The sequence below is a fragment of the Dama dama genome, chromosome 24 (assembly GCF_033118175.1).
Source record: "Dama dama isolate Ldn47 chromosome 24, ASM3311817v1, whole genome shotgun sequence".
NCBI classification, from domain to species: domain Eukaryota; kingdom Metazoa; phylum Chordata; class Mammalia; order Artiodactyla; family Cervidae; genus Dama; species Dama dama.
In genome coordinates, this window is record NC_083704.1 from 53,631,866 (window position 1) to 53,654,756 (window position 22,891).

General features: G+C 43.4%; 1 protein-coding gene across 1 annotated transcript in view; it reads right to left on the minus strand.

Annotated features, from left to right (window-relative positions):
• The window catches only part of DOCK3 (dedicator of cytokinesis 3), a 246,611-nt gene that overhangs the window by 42,155 nt on the left and 181,565 nt on the right, over positions 1-22,891 (minus strand). Inside the window, exons 24-32 of the mRNA XM_061127771.1 lie at positions 16,337-16,464; positions 13,769-13,915; positions 11,675-11,773; positions 9,784-9,878; positions 7,790-7,865; positions 7,196-7,296; positions 6,889-6,947; positions 4,666-4,814; positions 399-484 (exon numbers count right to left, since the gene is read on the minus strand). Coding sequence (XP_060983754.1) covers positions 399-484; positions 4,666-4,814; positions 6,889-6,947; positions 7,196-7,296; positions 7,790-7,865; positions 9,784-9,878; positions 11,675-11,773; positions 13,769-13,915; positions 16,337-16,464 — 940 coding nt within the window. The remainder of the gene's footprint in view (positions 1-398; positions 485-4,665; positions 4,815-6,888; positions 6,948-7,195; positions 7,297-7,789; positions 7,866-9,783; positions 9,879-11,674; positions 11,774-13,768; positions 13,916-16,336; positions 16,465-22,891) is intronic.

The window sequence follows — 22,891 nt, forward strand, 5'->3', positions numbered from 1 at the left end:
GACTGTACAATCTTACAAAGCTGGGATTTAAACCCTTTCCCCTCCCCAGAAAGGCCAGCGCTGAGCCCTCATTGAGTCCCCATGAGCTGTTTGCCCAACTAGGATACAGTACATGGTATGAAGACATATGATGATCCTTTTCCTATTGGCAAACCCAGGAGCTCAGAGTTACTGTGTCTACACCTTTCAGTTAACTACGATAATCCCTGAGAGCGCCTGCTGTCATGACGTCTCTTTCTTGTTGACAGAAGGTGAGCACTGCTGCCACCAGCAACAACCCGGGTCTCTCCTGATACCCACGCTCTGAAGCCTGCACAGAACAGGCTATACCCCTACCCTTCATTAGCCCACTTCACCCTCTACCCCAACGTGGGGTGCCTCGGGCTGAAGCAGCTTACAGCAGGCCGAAGAGCTCCCTGTAGCTCTCATCGCCTTTCCCTTCTGATACCATGCTGTCCAGCTTGTCAATCAGCTCGGCCTCCACCTAGAGGGAAGCAGAGATTTTGTAAACCCGAAATGAGCTCAGGGGAAGGATGCAAAATCCAGCCCTCTGTGATGGGGGAGGACGCTGGGGAACTGCTTCCTGCTTTTGTTCTCATACCAAAGAAACCCTGGAGAAGGTGGGATCTCACCCACAGCACCGGGAAGCCACGCTGCCTTCCCCCATCAGGAAGGGCTCCCACTCTAGGGGTTTAAGTAAGAGCTGGAACTTACACATATGTCTCAGATACTCTTTTTCCAGGCTAGGGGCAAAAGGCAAGGACTCTCTGGAAAGAGAAGTATTTTGGATCCAAAAGACGCCTTTGTCAAGTGTTGTTTTTCTTTCTTAAAAAATGCTCATTCAAGGGAATTCGTATAAGACATACTTGGTTAGAACTTTACCCTCGGTCAGCCAGTCACAAAGGACACTTGCTGGGGTCTGGTTCTCACCTTAATGGCTGACATTCATTTGCACTGAGGGAGATGGGTTTCCTTCAGAGAGTCTCCTTGAGAAAAGGCTCCATTCTTTGTCCTCATAGCACCTGGAGCCCTAGGAGCTGCTGGCCCTGCAGCGGCCTTGTCAGTGGGGGTCCCTGCACTTGTTACTGGATTCCTAAACTGTGAGGAGCAACACTGCGTCTATTCCTAACCCACTAACTTGCAAGGCTTTCAACAGTGCTCGGTCACTTTCCTAATAGGCCTCAATGCATTTACTCTGAAGTGAGAAATTAGTTGTAAAGTGATATGAGATAAAAAAAAAAATCTTTTAAACTGCTCATTAACCTTTGAAATGTGGTCCTGTGCAATTATTTGTATATTTTATATCAACAAAAAATGGCATGGCTTTTAATAATGAGCTGTAACAAAAGGCATTTTCTCCTTCCACACAGGGCCAGAGTCCTAAGGCAATGAAGTAGTAAAAGAATAACTGAATTAGAAAAGTCATTGAAGGCAATTATGGCTTTTGAAATCCTATCAGTGGAAAATAAGACTGGATGAATAAATATGGCCCTTTTATAGCAGTCTGCTACGGCCAGGGTGGAGGTGATTGTACATCTACGTTTGGCCTAATGAGTCAGCTGCTTGAATATACTTTTTGGAAGACACACAAAGTCTGAGGTCTGCAGTCCTTGGGATTGAGGTCGTCTGCCTTTCTCTGTGAAGAGAAAAGGCGCCAGCAGGGACTTGCCTGGGGTCATGCAAAGTCAGGTAGGGATCTCTCTTCACACACGCAGGTACAGGTTGTGCTTTCCAGAACAGGGCAAAAGTGGGAGGGGACCTGGAGCAGCAGAGGGTACAACGGTGCAAATATGGGTACGGCCGTTTCCTGGAGTTCTCAAAATGGTTCCCTGGCCAGCAGCAACAAGTCCCCAGAGATCTTATTAGACACAAAAATTCCCAGGCTCCACTGGATCAAAAACTCAGGGGTTGTGGGGGGGCAGCAATCTGTGTTTTTACAAGCCCTCAGGTCGTTCTGAGCCCTATTCCAGGGTCAGAACTTCTATATTAGGCAAAGGAGCTGGTGAGGGAAGGATTTAGGGACAGTACTTTCTCACTCCCTGTAGTGCTGATAAAGGGAGACGTTACTAAGAGGAACAAAAATCCAAAACATGACACTAAAAATCAACGTATGCAAAATCAATGTCTCTAGGTTACACAAAATGCTAAGGTCTTCAAATATAACGTCATAATTGGTAATATTGACCATTTTAGGTCTGTGGAGTTACTTTTATTTTATCAAACCAATATTCTTGAAAAGAAAAGGTCAGTTTTCATTCCAATCCCAAAGAAGGGCAATGTTAAAGAATGTTCAAACTACTGCACAATTGCACTCGTTTCACATGCTAGCAAATTAATGCTCAAAATTCTAAAAGCAAGTCTTCAACAGTACATGAATCAAGAACTTTCAGATGTTCAAGCTGGATTTAGAAAAGGCAGAGGAACCAGAGATCAAATTGCCAACATCCATTGTATCAGAGAAAAAGAGAATTCCAGAAAAACATCTACTTCTGCTTCATTGATTATACTAAAGCCTTGGACTGTGAAAAATTCTTAAAAAGAGCCACCTTACCTGGCTCCTGCATTGACTACGCTAAAGCCTTTGACTACGGATCACAACAAACTGTGGAAAATTCTTAAAAAGAGATGAGAATACCAGACACCTTACCTGCCTCCTGCAAAACCTCTATGTAGGTCAAGAAGCAGCAGTTAGTACTGGACATGGAACAATGGACTGGTTCAAAATTGGGAAAGGAGTATGTCAAGGCTGTATATTATCACCCTGCTTATTTAACTTATATGCAGAGTATATCATGTGAAATGCCAGTTGAATGAAGCACAAGCTGGAATCAAGATTGTGGATATACAGATGACACCACCCTTATGGCAGAAAGTGAAGAGGAATTAAAGATCCTCTTTATGAAGATGAAATAGGAGAGTGAAAAAGCTGGTTTAAAACTCAACATTCAAAAAACTAAGATCATGACGTCTGGTTCCATCACTTTATGGCAAATAGATGGGGAAAAAGTGTAAACAGTGACAGAGTTGGACCATAAAAAAGACTGAGCACCAAAGAATTGATGCTTTTGAACTGTGGTGTTGGAGAAGATTCATAAGAGTCCCGTGGACTGCAAGATCAAACCAGTCAATCCTAAAGGAAATCAATCTTGAATATTCACTGGAAGGACTGATGCTGAAGCTGAAGCTTCAATACCTTGGCCACCTGATGTGAAGAGCCAACTCATTAGAAAAGACCCTGATGCTGGGAAAGATTGAGGGCAGGAGGAGAAGGGGATGACAGAGGACGAGATGGTTGGATGGCATCACTGACTCAATGGGCATGAGTTTGAGCAGGCTCTGGGAGATGGTGAAGGACAGGGAAGCCTGGTGAGCTGCAGTCCAAGGGGTTGCAAAGAGTTGGACACGACTGATCAACTGAATAACAACAAAGATAATTGATGCAATCATACTGTTCTAAGTGAAAGAAGTCAGTCTCAAGAGGCTACAGTCTACATGACTCCCTTTACATGACATTCTGGAAAAGGCACACTGTCAGTGATGGAGAATAGATCAATGGTTGCCACAGGTTAAAGGTAGGGGAAGGGTTTGACTATAAAGGTGTAGCAAGATGGAAATTTTAGGAATTAAAAATTTTTTTAAAAATCTTGATTTTGATGGTGCTTACATGACTTTTTTGTGTCTGCCAAAATTTACAGAGCTGTAAACCCCAAAGAGTGAATTTTATTCTTTGTAAATATAAAAATACATAAATAAAAATTTAAAAATTACTGTTTGCACTGTCTGTTGCTCAGTGTTAGAATCACTCACTCTAAGACCACTGGTTCATCCCAGAACCACAGAGTTGGGGGGGAGCTTAGAGGGGAGTGATTACAGTCCCCAAGGCAACAGAGAAATCTCCCCTAGAGGACTCCAGGGAGCTTCTGTTTGAGAACCACCAACAAAGAGGAGCTCCCCATCTCTGAAAGCAGGCCAACTTATAGCAAATAACTTTTTGCGAGCAAGTTATTTTATTGGCTAAAACTGGTGTTACCACCACTGTTTTCTATCTGCTGTTCCTAGTCCTTTCCTTGGAGCTACAGATACAAGGGCAGGGGCCCTCTCCTCCACTTTAGGGGTGGCAGAGGAACCACCCAGAGGCACAGCCTGAAGCCACTCAGTCAGAAGCCAAGCACTTATCCCTCATGGGCCCAGCCCTCTGTGCAGGAGTCTGTGAAGTTCTCAGCTCTGAGAAGTTATCTGGTCTGGGCTCTAGCCGTAGAAATGCCTGGACCATACACACTGGGGAACCTCCAGAGAGAAAAGACAACATGCTCCTGGGACCTCCTTCTGAGTGAAGTTGGGAGGTTACAGTCTCAGTCACTCTCTCCTTGATCAGAAAAGTCCTTTCACATGATTGTTCCTTCACATGAAAAGTTCCTTTCCTCTGATTGTTCTCTGACCTCTAACATCTTCTCTGGCCTTCTAACTTCTCTGGTAGCACTTCATGCAGAAAATCCACAAATCACGTCTGGCCAGCAAGGAAGGGAAACCCTTGGATGGGACTCAAGACAGCCAAGAACTACACCAGAACTACAGCGTGGCCATCTGCATCATGTGCCAGGGCAAAAGGGGGTCCATTCCAGGGAAGAGTCCCCCTAACACTTCTGGGAAGGGGGCAGCTCTCACCTGTTTGAAGTTGCCGTTTTTCCTCTGCTCCCAGTCCATCATATCGTGAAAGATGGGAATCATGATATTCCGCACTTCAGGCTGTGGGACCAGTGTCACACCCAGGAACGGGCCAATCATTCCCGGAATGAAGTGGATCTTATGTTCACCTGAACAACACAACCCAGCAGATAGAAGTTTATGTTCCACACACAGAAGCTTCCCGAGTAGGGCCACAGCACATGATCTGACCTTCACTGGGAGCATCAGAGAACACAGAAAGCTCTCCCCTATGGGTTTCTGAGATAGTCCCTTCTCTTGGCTTTTTAAGAGTTTGCAGACTAAATTGACTCAGTCCAGTTGAAAGAAAATTCAACAGGCACAAGTTCTTTCCAAAGAATTTGCTGGAAGGTTCTACAAACTATCTGAGAATCATTCTGAGGTCAAGGAGCAGAGTCACTACTCTAGATAGAATAGGATTTCTGAGTACCCTGCAATAGTTTCCGATAGTCTGTTCACAGTATTTATTCAGCAAGGAAAATTAATCAATTTCCACTTAAACACAATGCACTGACCCTGGGGTTTCTGTCTGTAGCCCAGAGGCATTTAAGTGATGAGGATGTCCAGTCTACTAGAGGTCTTAAGTCCACAGGCCTCTTCACCATCGGAGCTCAAATGTGCCCAAGAGTCCCCCTCTTGAGTTAGCAGGAGCCTCCTGCACAGCCATACCTTGACAGACTGGCTGAGAGACTCTCTACATATACCCCCGATCCCACCCCTTGCCTTCACATTGCATTTTTGATGGTAGCACTATATTTATTCAAACCAGCTTGGCTCATCTCTCAATTTTCTTAATGAGGTCTTTCCATGGGAAGAATGTGGTATGAATTTCCCTGTGACTAGCCTGTCAGTTGGGGCATGTTCCCAGAATCCAGGGCCAGTCTTGAAGACTATGGGACAGAACTTTTCTCTTCCTTGTAAAGGCGAAACAGAGTGAACCATCTTCCAGAGCTCTGCTTTCAGTCCTTCAGAGACTCAGGGGACAAACTGTGGGCCTGTGTAATGACTGTTACAGTCAAGCAAAATCACTTCCTGAGAACTAGAAAATGTCATTTCCACCAAAAACGATGAGGTAGGACTGGCTTTCTTGGGGAAATCTGACATGGTTTTTGAATTCTTCCATGTTGATAGCCTACCTAAGGAGCAAGTGTTAGCGAGCCTAGAGGCAGATTCTGCATATTCGAATCTTGGTATTTGGTATAGTGCTGGTCCCTTGTGTTTCTGGGAATTTCAGAATCAACTTCAGGGCGAACATTTATATCTGGACTGTGCTGGATGCAGAGGGTATAAGCACTGAAGCTAGAGAGCTGGTTTGGGGAAATGCAGCCCCACTCATGGATGGAAGGCCCCAGGGCTGGCAGAAATGCCTTGCATCTTGCTTACTGCTTCTAGGGTTGTGACTAGATGGTTGATGGAGGACTATGAGATTTTATGGCCATCCTTCCTAAGACTTCAGAGTCATAAGCTTAGTTGAAAGCAGTTCTCACTGGGAAGAACAGCAGCAGCTTCTCTGGCATCCAGGGCAGGCCTATCTAAGAAGCCAACAGAAGCAAAGGACGGCCCACCTAGTCACAAGGACAACCCAAGGATTCCACCAAAACCTGACAATTTCAAGATTCAAAGTACTGGATATTAGAGAAGCTTCAAAGAGAAGCTCTCAAAAGAAGGGAGACTAAAATCAGTCTCACCTAGATAAGGCAGTTCCCTTTGTACATGCAGCTGGCAGCGGGAACCTCGTCTGGATGCCTGAATACCAGAGACCCGAGAAGGGTTTCAATCTTTACTAAAAAGAACAGCTGCCCTTGCTCATGTGCTGACTGGGCTTCTGGGCCTGTGACATCTGGACTGGGATACGGACAGCCCAAAGGATCTTATACTCTTACAGCCTCAGACATTATATTCTTACAGCCTCATCTTCTTTTTCTCCTTTCGACTTTTGTTCTCAAAAAAGGGTCTGTGCATATGTATCCCTGGGGTCTTATTTCTCAGCTTAACTCTCTCTGCCAAGGGCTTTGTGCACATGTGCTACACTATACTATCCATCTGAGGTGTTATGTTAAAGATATGTGACGATCTCTTGGGTCTGAATTAACATTCATAAAACCTGGGGTAAGTAATTAGTCTTGTAACTTCTTATTTGGCTAGGCAATATGTGTAAGGGAAGAGTGTAGAGAAAAGACCTACCCAAATTCTGCCACATGCTGAAGAGTTCATAAGCCATCATCACACGCATGTCCCCATACCTGGGAACAGAACACAGGAACCAGCTATTAGCATGAGAAGGTTCAGGAAAACAGGAGGCCAGCATTTCAGCTCTGTTTCTAGCGCTTTCCAAAAGACAAAGTCATTTTGCTCTCAGTTGCACTCTTATACTTGGCTCCTTGGGAAGCCACCTCGATGAAAACCTTGTGGACATCTCTAGGAGCCCCTCCTGGAAGCAAAACTCCATCTGGGCACATGTAGGAAGATGAATAAGAGACATATGTCTTACTTATCTAGAATCTTCTTCCTCTTGGTGGAAGTAATGATTTCTAGCTGAAGGCTTGGCTGATTTATGAACAGAACTGCCAGGCTAAAATAAGAATTCCACACCTAGAGAGAGAGAGAGAGAGAAAGAGGAAATATGTGACAGCCTGAGTTCTTAACCTTGCAAGGAGAGATTCTAAATATATGCATGTAGCGCAGAATTCATTTCAGTGTTAAGATCTTGATTTTTAGAAAAATATCTTTGCAAACAGGACTTTCCCCTGCTTTCTTGACTTCTCTGAAACCAACAGTGTTGATTCTGGACTGGAAAACAAACTCATGGGTTTCTGGCTCCCAGCACCTCCAACAAGGGTTTCCTAGGTTATACTCTAATCATTATCAAGCCTGGAAACTGTTTGATACTATGAACAGATTAAGAAAGCCCCCTGCCACCTATCAGACACTTAGCTGAATCCTTCTCAAATTCCTGACCTGCAAACCTGTGAGCAAAATAAAACAGCTGTTTTAAGTAAAACAAAAACAAAAATAAAAACAGGGAGTCTGGTTTTGGCTTTCTACGGTTATTACAAAGATAGTGATGAATTTTAGGAGCTCCTACCTTAAAGTCGAAGTCTGTCTCTGTGAAATTCTTGTGCAGCGCAGAAGACAGGTACTGGACAGTAGTGACTATAATACTGCAGTAAAGGGACAAGGCGTTGGCAGAGTTAAAGGACTAACAATGGCATCCTACAGCTTAGCACCTGTGGTCTGTGGCCCATGTGCAAGCTTCTTGAGTACAAGTAGCTCTCGTGTAAGATGTGACTTTAAGGGAGAAGGATGTGCGTGCATGCTCAGCTGTGTCCCACTCTTTTCGACCCCACTGACCATAGCCCACCAGGCTCCTCTCCCTACGGGATTTCCCAGGCAAGAATACTGGAGGGGGCTGCCATTTCATTCTCCAGGGGATCATCCCAACCCAGAGATAGAACCCATGTCTCCCACATTGGCAGGTGGATTCTTTAGCCCTGAGCCACCTGGAAGCCCAAGTGAGAGGGACACATGGCACAAACCCCACAAAACCCTTGTGGAGAAGTGCCCTGCCAGGGGGTTCCCGACCAAGCTCTGCTGACAGCTGGTCTTGGCTCTACTTTTCTCTGGCCACAGTTTCCCTATAAAAGGAGGGGAGTGAGGTCTCATGGTTCTCTCAGGTTTCTTCCAGTTCAAAGAGTGATTCTAGTATTTGGGGGCTCTTAGGAAAATGAACCTGTATTATGACCAACAGAGGACTTAGAGTATCGTTCTACTACTCCACTTGACAACAGGGGTTTACAGTTAGTAAATCTCTACTTTTATCATATACTGTTATTTTCATGTGTAAGTCATTTGATTTCAGCCTTTGATCCAGAATATCACTTTCAATTTTTGCTCAGGCACATTTAAGGGTTAATGGGAGGCTGGCTTGCTAGAGTCAAGAGCACAGGTTAAGGGAGAGAGAAAGTGAAGTGGGACAGGCAAGTAACGGTTTAATTACCAAGGGCGTTGGATGCCTGGCAAAGGAGCTTACACCTAACAATGACCACCTAAGTTTTGGTGCAGAAGAGGGGCAAGGCAAAAACAGTGCATTAGAGAGACTCGTTACCAGCAAACAAATTTGAAAAGTAAAAGCCTTGAAAGAAGAGGCTTGCTCCTGCAGAATGGGCTGGAGAGCCTGAAGTACTCTGAGTAGAACTAAGAGACAGAAACAAGAGGGGGTCAAACGGAAAATCCACTATTTAAGGAAATATCTCTGCAACACTGTTTATAACCATTCTTCTGTTCTGTATGAAACGTTTGCAGTTTTCAAAAACAAGAGCACTATAAAAAGTACAGAGTAGAAAGACTATCCTGACACCCTGCTAATAAATCTAACACAAATAATTTCACTACATTCTGCATAATGCCTATGTAAAAGGCTGATCAGAGGGAGGAGGCAGCAGTCTAGAGAGTGGACGCCAAGTGGCCTTCTCCTGAGTAGAGGGGGACCCGACAAACAAGCACCCTACCACCCACATGACTTGTTCTCTTTGCCAGTGAGAAGCACAGGGCAGAAATATGAATGGGGCAGACAAGTGGGATCAACCTTGGAGTGAATTCTGTGGCCAGTGGCAGAGGTGGGCAGAGCCTCATAGCTAGGTCTTAGGTGGGTAATTAGCACTAGCTGTGGGGGACGAGCAGTGTCTGGCAGACAACACAAATCAAATCAAGAGGAGGGCTTGGGATGCTGCCTGAAACCACAGAGCAACAGAGGCCAATGATCAGGCCCTCCTCAAGCAGGAGCCCTCCTCTGGTATCACAGTTCACATTCATAAAAGTTCCTTTCCTACCCTTATCATGACATCATCTGGCAGGCACTTTGACTCCACTTTTGAACTATCCTTGACTATTTCTCCTCCTTGATCTTTGGTAAATGGCAAATTCCTGCTGACTATGCTTCCAAACACTTTCACATTTAAACCCTCTCCTCTCTGGCCCCACAGCTTTGACCGTGACAAGTTTCCATCTCGCTTCTTCTCTCACATGTAATAGTCTGGGGACAGCTGCATGGAGGCTGGCGCAGGGCCCTTCCACACTCACTTGCTTGTAAGAAGTCTCATCACCATCCAGTCCCGAGGAAAGACACTCATCTTCATCAGGTTCCGGAACACGCAGAAAATCTTCAGCAGGAATTCCTGGGCCGAGAGGAAAATCTGATGTGAGACGCCACCTCTACCACTGTAGCACATACCTCCTCAACAGGCTCTCTGACCTCTAGATCATGACAATGGAGGGGACCAGTGGGTGACGCTCTGGCTCCCTTCATGAGTTGCTTCTCTCTTAGAGGGCTGCGTGGGAGTGACGTCTGGCCACTGCCACAGGCCAGTCCCAAACTGGGGAGAAGAGATGTAGCTCTATGCCTGTTCAGCCCAGCGCCTAAAGGCCAAAGCACATGGGGTCCAGCAGATCTGGCATCCAGCTGAGTCCACCAGTCTCAATCTGTGGGGGCTGGCCCCTGAGCACCTGATTGTAAGAACTTGTTTTCTTGGGTGTTAAGAACACATAGACTGGAGAAGCACTTCAGGGATAGACGAGTAAGAATCTCCAAAAATGTGCTTCTTCATGAAAGCAATGAGAACAGTGCAAAGACTGGTTAATGAAAGGCTTGCTGATTCAGGAGAATCAGCCTCATTTTCTGTGGGAAGAAGAAAATAAACAATAACTAAAAATTTAAAAAATTTAAATGGCAGTAGAAGCTACTTGAAGAACAAAAGAAGAGTTCAAAGTGGCTGCTTTGCGGGAGTAGTGGGTAGAAGTGGTCAGGTTGAGCCAAGGAACCAGTTTTATGTCACACACTTTGTAAAATGCTTTGGCTTTTAAAATTGTATATACATACTGCTGCAATAAAAACAAACATTTAATTTAAAAAGTAAGGGAATGATGCTTCTGATTGAGAATTGGTTAGTGTCCTTCTCTCACAAACACACACACAGTGAAAATGATTTAGAACAGTCAGGACTGGATTTTCAAGCTCTACACACCAGTTCAAGCATTGCTTGACCTGGATGTGAGCTCCAGGCTCTGGTTAACTTATGGCTCACTTCAAGGGCTGTCAAGTTCATCCCTCTGAGAAGACAGGCTGGCCTCACTGCAGTAAGTTAGGGATAACAATCTGTAGAGACCCACATCTGTGGAAAGGTAAGCCAGATCAAACACCAGAAAGTAACAAGTGATACTGATTAACTCATATGATTAATAAGGATTACACAAATGGAAAACAGCATAGTGCATTACTGTGAAATATACAAGTGACTTGACTCTGAATGGAGGCAGAGCATAGACATAAAGTTTACAACAGTTCCTTTATCCAGGGATGAACTCAGTAGCATGGTCTTAAGCAAACACACAAGCCCTTGAAGTCTGTCAGCAGCTGATACCCTTCCAAGTTTGGGAACACTCTCCTGTCATCTGGACCATGGGCCTATTTCTCTGGACTATCTGCCCCTCAGTGCTCTAGATCCAGAGTGATAGCCAATGGACAGTGTTCATATTTGCTCTTTACAAATATCAATCTTTCAGAAATATGTTTTACTGAAGAAAAGTTGTCATTATTATTACTACAGTTATTAAACAGTGAAGCCTGTTTCATGGGTAACCTACAACTCAACTGCTGTGTTTGTAAGAGAGGGAAGAATCCTGGTTGGCTGATAATCAGTATGGCCCAGAGAAGTGTCTCTTAGAGGCACATGGTCACAGGGTTGCGATCAGTCAGGAAAGACTTGCCAGTGTTCCTGGGGTCTGGCTGTATGGGAACACCACTGGCTATCTGCTTTTGGAAGCCATATAGTCAGCTATAAAGTGAGGCTGGTAAACCTTCCACTCTCAGCAGGGCAGTCCACTTGCACTTCTCTACTGGCAGGGGAAAAACTGCTGGGCAGTCTTAGCTGCATGCTTCCTTTCCTGGGTGAAAGGTCAGTGTTTCTGGGCCTACCTTGAGCTCATCTTTGCTCTGGAAGTTGTCCAGGAGGTGCTGGTAATGTGTGTCACACATCTGGCGGAGGAGTGAGAGAAGGCAGGACACATACTCGCCCTGGGGAACAACCCAAAATACACTTAGCAAAGCCAATCACAAGAGCTGTGTTCCCCCAATCCACAGAGGGCAAGGAGAGAAGGAAGGGTCTGAGATGGCCCCAATGATCATGAGAGGGAAGGTGACAACTCTAGCCCTGAAAATGAATTTTCTTTTCTGCTAAAGGGGTGCCTGGAGGGCTTGGGAGTTTTAATAAGATTTCTGCAGCATGGGGCTAATTGAAAAATCTTAGCCAATATGAAAGAAGTACTGCCAAATGAGACAGACATTCTAGTTTTTGTTCTTAGGCAACTTTTGGCTGCATAATCCTTTGTTATTATATGCTGTCAGGGCACCATACTAAAGTCTGGAGGGGACCCTGGGAACAGGGAGCTCACACTTTTCTGGACAGAATTTGGACTCTGCCCATCCAATGGGCTCGAGAAGTCTTTCTGCAAGGATCTCCTCTGGGAACTCCAGAGCTGACATACGATTGCTGGAGATGGAACACTAGATCAACATGACCCTCGGGAAAGCAGAGGAGTCAAAACTGACCTTTCTGAGAAGATGAGCTAATGGCTTTAAGTAAAAATTTAAAAATAAAAAAACTGAGTCTTTAAAATTTCTTCAAGTTCCAATGGGGGTACACAGATGAAAACCCTGGCTTAAGGATTCCAAAGGCTTTTACCATCTCTTAGAAATTTCTGACATGGGGCAGCTGAGCACGGATTCCTCTTACAAGGCTGCCTCCTCAGAAGAGATGGAGGAAAAACGACTTCATTTGGTCAGTTTTCAAATGTTTTTAAGTTTGTGGGACTATGACAACTCTGTTTTAGTCTCAAATCCTTTTGCGACTCATGAAATTATTAGACATATATGTATGCAAAATATATACAGGTACATGAACCTCAGTTTTATCTGAAGAAATGGACATAAGCCATGATTTGTTTTGAGGATCAGATGCATTAATGTACATAAAGCATTTAGGTAAAAAGGCCAGCACATAAAGAAGTGCTCAATAAACTGTTGTTATCTTCATTAGATGTATGTGAAATAAATCACTTCTTTAGTATTGCTAGTGAGTTACTGCTTGTGAAGTGCATAAAGCAGGGTCTGGCCCACAGCCAGCATGGTGTCATTGCTAGTTAGAAGGGTGGGCTACCAGGACATGCCAGGGAGCGTATGTTCTTACCTATAGTGAGAGTGTCCTGCGTAGGAGTTCCTAAGGGAGCAGACATTCTTTCCAAGCCCATATGCTCTAGAACACATCTGCTCTCTGCTCTCCCTAACGTGCTGGAGCTTGACTTGCTCCCACAGGAGCTTTTCTACAAAGGTATCACTGTAGTCTCCCACCTGCCAACAGGAAGATCCCCAGCAAGCTGTTTATCATGTCCCAACATCAGGGCTAAGAAGTGCACACTGCATAGGAGCGGGGGTGCGCGGGGGAGGTCTGGGGGGTGTCTCTCTGCCTCTCCTGAGAGGCTCTCCCAGACTGTTTCTCTCCTAGTTAGATCATGGGAGATCACGGTCCAACACCAGTGCTATTCTACCTCATCATGTTTTCCCTGATGCTTGACATTTAGATACAAATACTGTAGGCAAAAGCAACTAATCTGTAGGTACAAGCAGATTGTGAGAAAATTACTGTGGTGCACACATCACTGCCGAGAGCCTGCTCCTAGAAGGAACAGTCAACAGCTGTCACCTTCATTCTCTGCTTTATTCCACATTACAGAAAGTGACCTGACTCAAAGGCAAAGGCCAGTGGAGACTGTGTGCAGGAAAACAGGACAGCAAGCATCCCTGGGTCTGTCCCTAAGTACACTCCTCTGAGGATGAACCTAGAGCTTTCAGAGTGGAGATGGAGTTCGACTGGAGAGGGGAAAAGGGCAGCATGCGGACAACCATGCAGGGAGCGAAGCTGAGATGAAGGTGGTGTGATGTGAGATGAGGTTCCGTGTGGAGGAGCCCCAGGTTAGAAAAGAAAGCAAGAAAACCTGAATGTTAGTTACTAACAGTGATCTCTGCTGTGCACTGCGGGCACCGCTGCCCTCTTACCGCCTCCTGAGCGTGCGATTTGCTCATGATGGTGAGCAGAGTCTGTAAGAGCACATCCAAGAGGCTTTCCACCATCATTTCTACCTCCTCCATGACATCTGCCTCCTGGAGCGAGCAGCGAGAGAGCACAGGGTTAGCGCCAGGCTGGCTGACGCGCAGTGGGCAGTACTTACTAAATCAGCCATGGTCAGGAGCAGTCTTCTGACTTAACTTTCAATACCAAGCTCCCAGCCTCACTGGCATGCAGTGTCAAGGAATTTGGAACAACGGCTCTGAGAGGAGGGGAGGCACACCTGCCTACACTGCCCTGGTTTGGAGGCTGGAGACTGATCCAGACACAGCAACAGCCTGACACCTGCAATTCTGAACCTCAGGCAGATATATTAATCTTGATACACAAGGACGAAGCGAAGATCCTAAGTTAAATGTTTTCTCTGATTTTCCTAGAAAAGTCAGGAGAGGGCACAACACTGCTGACTAACACTCTGAGAAAACGGTAGAATTCACACCACGGGGTGTGGAGGCAGCACCTTCCCTACTACTAGTGTACACAGAGGCATCTCAGTCTTCCTCAGGACCGTTTTCTCTGTGAGTGACCTCACTCTCTGCCAGGCCTGACTGCTGCCCAGACATGCTCCCTCTAGCTCCTCGGCATTCCTGCTCACGTTCCTTGCTCTCCCAGAAAGACCCTGGTCTTGGTGTGTCCCTCTTAGGCAGCCTCACAGAAGCAATGGAGCATGCTTCCTCACTGAGGGCTGCTTCCCAGTCAGCAAGTTCTGACTTTAGGAAGAGTCTGTGCTATCTTTTTCTAGACCTCTTACATGCAATCCAAATCCTACAGCATGATTTTCATGATCTCACAAAGAGATTCCCGTTGCCTCTTCTCCAGTCCCTTCACACAATTTCTGGTCCAAATGCCCATCCATCTATCAATCCACCATTCACTAAGTATCTACCATGGGCCAGTAACTGTTTGAAAACCTGAGCATACACAAGTGATCAAGAAAGGTACGATCTCTGCTTTAGTGAAGCTTAAATTTCATCCACCCCCGACCCCAGCTGTCCATTCAATGTAGTTTTACTGAGTCCCATTCCACAAGAAAGATTTGAGAGGCTCTTGGGACCACAATCTTCTTCCTCATTTGTTGAACTAATTATAACATGTTTAAAACCTGTGATGGCTCTTTGAGTAGCTGTGGAGTTAGGCTCTAACCCCACAAATACAACCAGATCACCTCCTTCAGATTTTCACTTGTTCCCATTCCTCTTTCATCCCTCCCCTCCCCTTGCTATTCCCCTGCAATTTATCTCTTTCCTGTAGTAACCAGCCTCCCATCCCCTCAAGCTGACGCTGGGTCACCAGTACACCTTATGTGCCTGGTGTTGCTTCTCTGAGGCCTGGTGGGAAGGCGAGCTGCCAGGCCTTGCCTGGAGCCAAGAGCAAACAAAAGGGCCACTACAGCCATTGTCGTCACTCTGCCAAGGTGGGCCGCCATCACCAGATGGTCCTTTAAGTCTGGATACCAGATACCAGAGCACCCTATTGAGTCCTTGCATCCTGTTCAAACCAAGCACTTTTCTTCTTCTCTGCACCTCTCCCATGCCACTTTCACAGACAACCTAACCTCCTATGTTTGTATCACTTGGTTCCTGGTATTTATTTTAAATGCATTTGAAATTTTATTCTCCAGAAACCTTATCTCAACTTAGGAAGACTGTGTAAATAAAGATTCAGTCTTATTTTAAATTTATTTATACTTTCCTATAGTTTTCAAGTTTTCTAAAAAAAAAAAAAAACTCATTTCTTCCATAGTATAAACATATAACATAAAGATAATTAAAATAAATTCCTACCCTTATCCATGCCTAATACATGTTTTTCTGCCTTCCTTAGCTCCCCTCCCTTCTAACACAGGTCTCTTTTAAAAAACTAAAAATAAAGAAGAAAGAAAATAGGCAAAAGCACTACCAGCTGAAACCTGAGCCCTCAAGTACCATTCCAGCATCCCATGAGGCTGAGAACTATTGTGGGCAACATGTATCGCTCGTACACCCTGTCTCATCTGGCATGGTATAGGAATGCCATATGGGTGGAATCAAGCTGCCAGGAAGCTGACAGAAAAGTCTGAATGAGCAAGCTGCCTCTCAGCCTGGGCCTGCCTCCTTGTGCTCATTCGTGCCTGAGTATCCTCAGAACACTCCCAGGAATACAGAAGTAATGTCTTTTGATAGAAACAGAGCAAGCAGTATGGGATGGGGTTTTCTGGTACTACAGATAACTATGTTTCTGGGTGTATTTATGGCAGCACTTTTTTTTTTTTAAATAGCAAGACTGTGTTGTGTTGAGAAGCCTGCTGGGCACACATAGGCAGGCCTCCATTCACTTGGGCACCTTCCTGTCACTGATGAAAGCTTCTCTGACTGGGAAGTGAACAAAATGATCTTTGTTGGTCTGCCTCTGGCTAAAGTGACACAGGACGGGGACAGAGCTTAGGGCCGGGGGAGGCACAGGTCTAGGGTCACTACCAGAGAGCTGGTCTTGACAATGGAGAAGATGCTGCCGAGAATCCCTGAGCAGATGAGGAGCTCCTTCTGCTGCCTCAGGTGAAGGTGGATATGATGGAGAACCACCGGAAGCAGGATGCGGCGGGATTCTGAGGGAGAAAACACAAAGGTGAAGCAGCCCTTTGGAGAAGAACCAGCTACCTTTGGAAGCCAGGGGCAACACAGGATGCAGCTGGTCTCCAGGCAGGTGGGGCTGGGACTGCAGGCACGCTGGAAACCAGTCCCTGCCTGTGGGCAGGTCTAACAGCCCACTTCCCAGACATCTGAAGACATGTCACAGCATTTTCCTTCTATCTCTTTTCTTTTTTCACATTTCAGGCCTCAATTACCTAGGGCCTTTTATGCAGGATGTATGTTAGGAGTCTGCTTCCAAATGAAATCTCTTTATTGACTAGACTCCAAATTAAGCTCCATTTAAATGATACACTTAGTTCTATGAACTATGCTGATGGAACTAACTAGCAGACTTGATATGGATTTATAAATGGTCCCTCTTCATGATGCCCTGATGGCAGCCCAGCACTTCCATTCTCGTAAGCCTTTACTGTACTTTCCCGCTCTGGCCTGTGGGATGCTGTGTGAAACCACAGTAATGAAAGGGACAGAAGGAGGACTTTCACCTTTATCATACGCCTTTGATACTTAGCTAAACTTCTTTGCCAGTCCTCCTGCATACATTAAAATATTTTTCTTTTCTTGCTTCTTCAATGCTGCCGAAAAAGTGTCTTCATCAGGGGGTGACTATACTTAGACCTCCGAATTCAGGAAGGTTAAATACTAAATCAAGCTCTTTTATCAATTCACTCTAAGGCCTTAGGAAGGTTGATTCCTTCTACAGGTTTGATTTCTCCCACCTATACAATGAGGTGCTAACAGCCCCTTCTGCATTTACTTCACAGGTGTGGCGAGAAGACAAGGTGAAACATAAGTGTGGACATGATTCTGGTGTCTTGCACTCCTATGTGGTCAATGACTGTGTGACTAAAGTGGCATTACAGCCAGTGAGCATGATTCAGTCAGCCTACCAGTAACACAAACAAGTCATGGTATTTTGAATTTGTTGTTCATATTTGACCATAGATAAGTACTCTAGATGAAATTCAGAATGAACATCTTTATCGGCAAAAGACAAATTACATGATATACAGGAGATCTGGGGGACTGCCTTGTCAAATACTTAGAATATGTTGAAATAAAATGGAGTGACAACTATTATATGTTTAAAAGAATGCTTGGATAAAAGATAAGTACCTACTATCTTTTGTAGACCAAAATGCCAACAGAGCAGGATTTGTAACAACCAATAGCTGCTTGCAGACAAAATAGCAGTTTGTTATTGGAACCTGCTGATGAAGAAACCAAACTGATATGCTCTGAGAAATATAAGGGTTGGTTTCAAGACATCACTGGTAAAACTCCTTTTGCCTCAGGAAAGATGCTGCAGCTCAGGCATTCAATGAACGTGAGATGCAGTGAAAATTTGGTGGTGGCTTGTTATCGCAAAATCCAATTACATAGTTCCAGTCACATAAAAACAATTTTTCTTAAGTGATTATGAGAAGCAGCAAGTACATGCAAAAGTATTAGAAATAAAGTATGTCAGTGAGGACATGGACTAGACATGGAACTGGACATGGAACAACAGACTGGTTCCAAATAGGAAAAGGAGTACGTCAAGGCTGTATATCGTCATCTTGCTTATCAAACTAGTATGCAGAGTACATCATGAGAAACGCTGGGCTGGAAGAAGCATAAGCTGGAATCAAGATTGCTGGGAGAAATATCAATAACCTCAGATATGCAGATGACACCACCCTTATGGCAGAAAGTGAAGAAGAACTAAAGAACATCTTGATGAAAGTGAAATGAAAGAGGAGAGTGAAAAAGTTGGCTTAAAGCTCAACATTCAGAAAACTAAGATCATGGCATCTGGTCCCATCATTTCACAGCAAATAGATGGGGAAACAGTGGCTGACTTTATTTTTCTGGGCTCCAAAATCACTGCATATGGTGATTGCAGTCATGAAATTAAAAGACGCTTACTCCTTGGAAGGAAAGTTATGACCAACCTAGACAGCATATTAAAAAGCAGAGACATTACTTTGTCAATAAAGGTCCGTCTAGTCAAGGCTATGGTTTTTCCAGTAATCATGTATGGATGTGAGAGCTGGACTATAAAGAAAGCTGAGTGCCGAAGAATTGATGCTTTTGAACTGTGGTGTTGGAGAAGACTCTTGCAAGTCCCTTGGACTGCAAGGAGATCCAACCAGTCCATCCTAAAGGAGATTGGTCCTGGGTGTTCATTGGAGAGACTGATGTTGAAGCTGAAACTCTAATATTTTGGCCACTTGATGCAGAGAGCTGACTCATTTGAAAAGACCCTGATGCTGGGAAAGATTGAGGGCAGGAGGAGAAGGAGATGACAGAGGATGAGATGGTTTGATGGCACCACCAACACAATGGACATGGGTTTGGGTGGACTCTGGGAGTTGGTGATGGACAGGGAGGCCAGGCGTGCTGTGGTTCATGGGGTCACAAAGAGTTGGATACGACTGAGCGACTGAACTGAACAGATGTCAGTGAGGGCAGTCTGCTGCCCTCCTTCCCATACACTCAGAAAGAACCTGCTTGCCCAACATAGAAGCACCTCAATACATAAGATAAACACTAACAAACATAAAAGGAAAAAGTGACAGTAACATAATAATAGTAGGAGACTTTAACACCCCACTCACACCAATGGACAGATCATCAAAACAGAAAGTTAATAAGGAAACACAAGTCTCAAATGATACATTAGATGAGGTAGATCTCATTGATATCTTCAGGACATTCCATCCAAATGCAGAAGAAAACATCTTCTTCTCAAGTGCACATGGAACATTCTCCAGGATAGACCACATCTTGGGTCACAAATAAAACCTCAGTAAATTTAAGAAAATTGAAATCATATCAAGCATCTTCTCTGACTACAAATCTATGAGACTAGATATCAATTACAAGAAAAAAACTGTAAGAAACACAAACACATGGAGATTAAACAACACGTTTCTAAATAACCAACAGGTTACTGAAGAAATCAAAAGGGAAATCAAAGACTTTCTAGAAACAAATGACAATGAAAACATGACAACTCAAAACCTATGGGATGCAGCAAAAGCAGTTCTAAGAGGGAAGTTTATAGCAATACAATCCTACCTCAAGAAATAAGAAAAATATAGAATAGACAACCTAACTTTACACCTAAAACAACTGGAAAAAGAACAACCGCCCCCCCCAAAATTAGTAGAAGGAAAGAAATCATAAAGATCTGAGCAGAAATAAATGAAAAAGAAATGAAAGAAACAATAGTAGAGATTAATAAAACTAAAAGCTGGTTCTTTGAGAAGATAAAATTGACAAACCTTTAGCCAGACTCATCAAGAAAAAAAGAGAGAAGAATCAAATCAACAAAATTAGAGATGAAAAGGAGAGGTTACAACAGACAATGCAGAGATATGAAGGATTATAAGAGACTATTATGAACAACTATACAGCAATAAAATAGCCTGGAAGAAATGGACAGAATCTTAGAAAAGCTCAATCTTCCAAGACTGAACCAGGAAGAAATAGAAATTATGAACAATCCAACTATAAGCACTGAAATAGAAGCTGTGATAAAAAATCTCCCAAAAAACAAAAGTCCAGGACCAGATGGCTTCATAGGAGAATCCTATCAAACATTTAGAGAAGAGCTAATGCCTATCCTCCTAAAACTCTTTCAAAAAATTGCAGAGGAAGGAATACTTTCGAATTCATTCTACGAGGCCACCATCATCCTGATACCAAAACCAGACAAAGACAACACAAAAAAAGAAAACTATAGGCCAATATCACTGATGAACATAGATGCAAAAATACTCAACAAAATTTTAGCAAACAGAATTCAGCAACACATCAAAAAGCTCATACACCATGATCAAGTTGGGTTTATTCCAGGGATGCAAGGATTCTTCAATATATGGAAATTGATCAATGTGATACACCATATTAACAAACTGAAAGATAAAAACTATATGATCATTTCAATAGATGCAGAAAAAGCCTTTGACAAAATCCAGCACCTATTTATGATTAAAACTCTTCAAAAAATAGGCACAGAAGGAACCTACCTCAACACAGTAAAAGTCATATACAATAAACCTATAGCAAACATTATTCTCAATGGTAAGAAACTGAAAGCATTCCCCCTAAGATCAGGAACATGACAAGGGTGTCTACTTTCACCACTATTATTCAACATAGTTCTGGAAGTACTAGCTACAGCAATCAGAGAAGAAAAAGAAATAAAAGGAATCCAGATCAGAAAAGAAGAAGTAAAGCTCTCACTGTTTGCAGATGACATGATACTGTACATAGAAAACCCTAAAGATAGTATCAGAAAATTACTAGAGCTAATCAGTGAATTTAGCAAAGTTGCAGGATACAAAATCAATACACAGAAATCACTTGCATTTCTATATACTAATAATGAAAAATCAGAAAACGCAATTAAAGAATCAATCCCATTCACCATTGCAGCAAAAAGAATTAAATACCTAGGAATAAACTTACCTAAGGAGATGAAAGAACTGTACACAGAAAATTATAAGACACTAATGAAAGCAATCAGATGACATAAACAGATGGAGAGATATTCCATGTTCCTGGGGAGGAAGAATCAATATTGTGAAAATGACTATACTACCAAATGCCATCTACAGATTTAATGCAATGCCTATCAAATTACCAGCGGTATTTTTCACAGAACTACAACAAAAAATTTCACAGTTCATGTGGAAACACAAAAGACCCCTGAATAGCCAAAGCAGTCTTGAGAAAGAAGACTGGGGCTGGAGGAATTAAGCTTCCTGACTTCAGGTTATACTACAAAGTTACAGTCATCAAGACAGTATGGTACTGGCACAAAAACAGAAATACAGACCAGTGGAACAAGACAGAAAGCCCATAAATAAACCCATGTACCTATGGGTACCTTATTTTTGACAAAGGAGGCAAGAATATACAATGGGGCAAAGACAGCCTCTTCATAAATGGTGTTGGGAAAACTGGACAGCTACACATGAAAGAATGAAATTAGAACACTTCCTGACACCATACACAAAGATAAACTCAAAATGGATTAAAGACTTACATGTAAGACCAGAAACTATAAAACTCTTTGAGGAAAACACAGGCAGAACACTCGATGACATAAATCAAAGCAAGATCCTCTATGACCCACCTCCGAGAATAACAGAAATAAAAACAAAAGTAAACAAGTGACACCTGATTAAACTTAAAGCTTTTGCACAGCAAAGGAAACTATAAGCAAGGTGAAAAGACAATCCTCAGAACGGGAGAAAATAATAGCAAATGAAATAACTGACAAAGGATTAATTTCCAAAATACACAAGCAGCTCATACAACTCAATACCAGAAAAACAAACAACCCAATCAAAAAGTGGGAAAAAGACCTAAACAGACATTTCTCCAAAGAAGACATACAGATGGCTAACAAACACATGAAAAGATGCTCAACATTGCTCACTATTACAGAAATGCAAATCAAAACCACAATGACAAATCACCTCATACTGGTCAGAACGGCCCTCATCCAAAAGTCTACAAACAATAAATGCTGGAAAGAGTGTGGAGAAAAGGGAACACTCTTGCACTGTTGGTGGGAATGTAAATTGATACAGCCACTATGGAAGACAGTATGGAGATTCTTTAAAAAACTAGGAATAAAACCACCATATGACCCAGCAATCCCACTCCTAGGCATATACCCTGAGGAAACCAAAACTGAAAGAGACACATGTATCCCATTGTTCACTGCAGCACTATTTACAATAGCTAGAACATGAAAGCAACCTAGATGTCCATCCAGAGATGAATGGATAAAGAAGTTTTGGTACATATACACAATGGAAAATTACTCAGTCATAAAAAGGAACACATTTGAGTCAGTTCTAATGAGGTGAATGAACCTAGAACCTATTAAACAGAGTGAAGTGAGTCAGAAAGAGAAAGATAAATATTGTATTCTAACACATATATATAGAATCTAGGAAAATGGTACTGAAGAATTTACTTATAGGGCAGCAGTGGAGAAACAGACATAGAGAATAGACTTATGGACATGGGGAGAGGGGAGGAGACTGTGAGATGTATGGGAAGAGTAACATGGAAACTTACATTACCATATGTCAAATAGACAGCCAACAGGAATTTTCTGTATGGCTCAGGAAACTCAAATAGGGGCTCTGTATCAACCTAGAGGGGTGGGATGGGGAGGAAAGTGGGAGGGAGGTTCAAAAGGGAGGGGATATATGTATACCTATGGCTGATTCATGTTGAGGTCTGACGGAAAACAGCAAAATTCTGTAAAGCAATTATCCTTCAATAAAAAATAAAAGAAAGAAAGAAAGAAAGCACCTGCTTGAAGCAGCGCTCACAGCTTGAGTGAATGCAGTGGCTTCCGTGAAAGTCTGT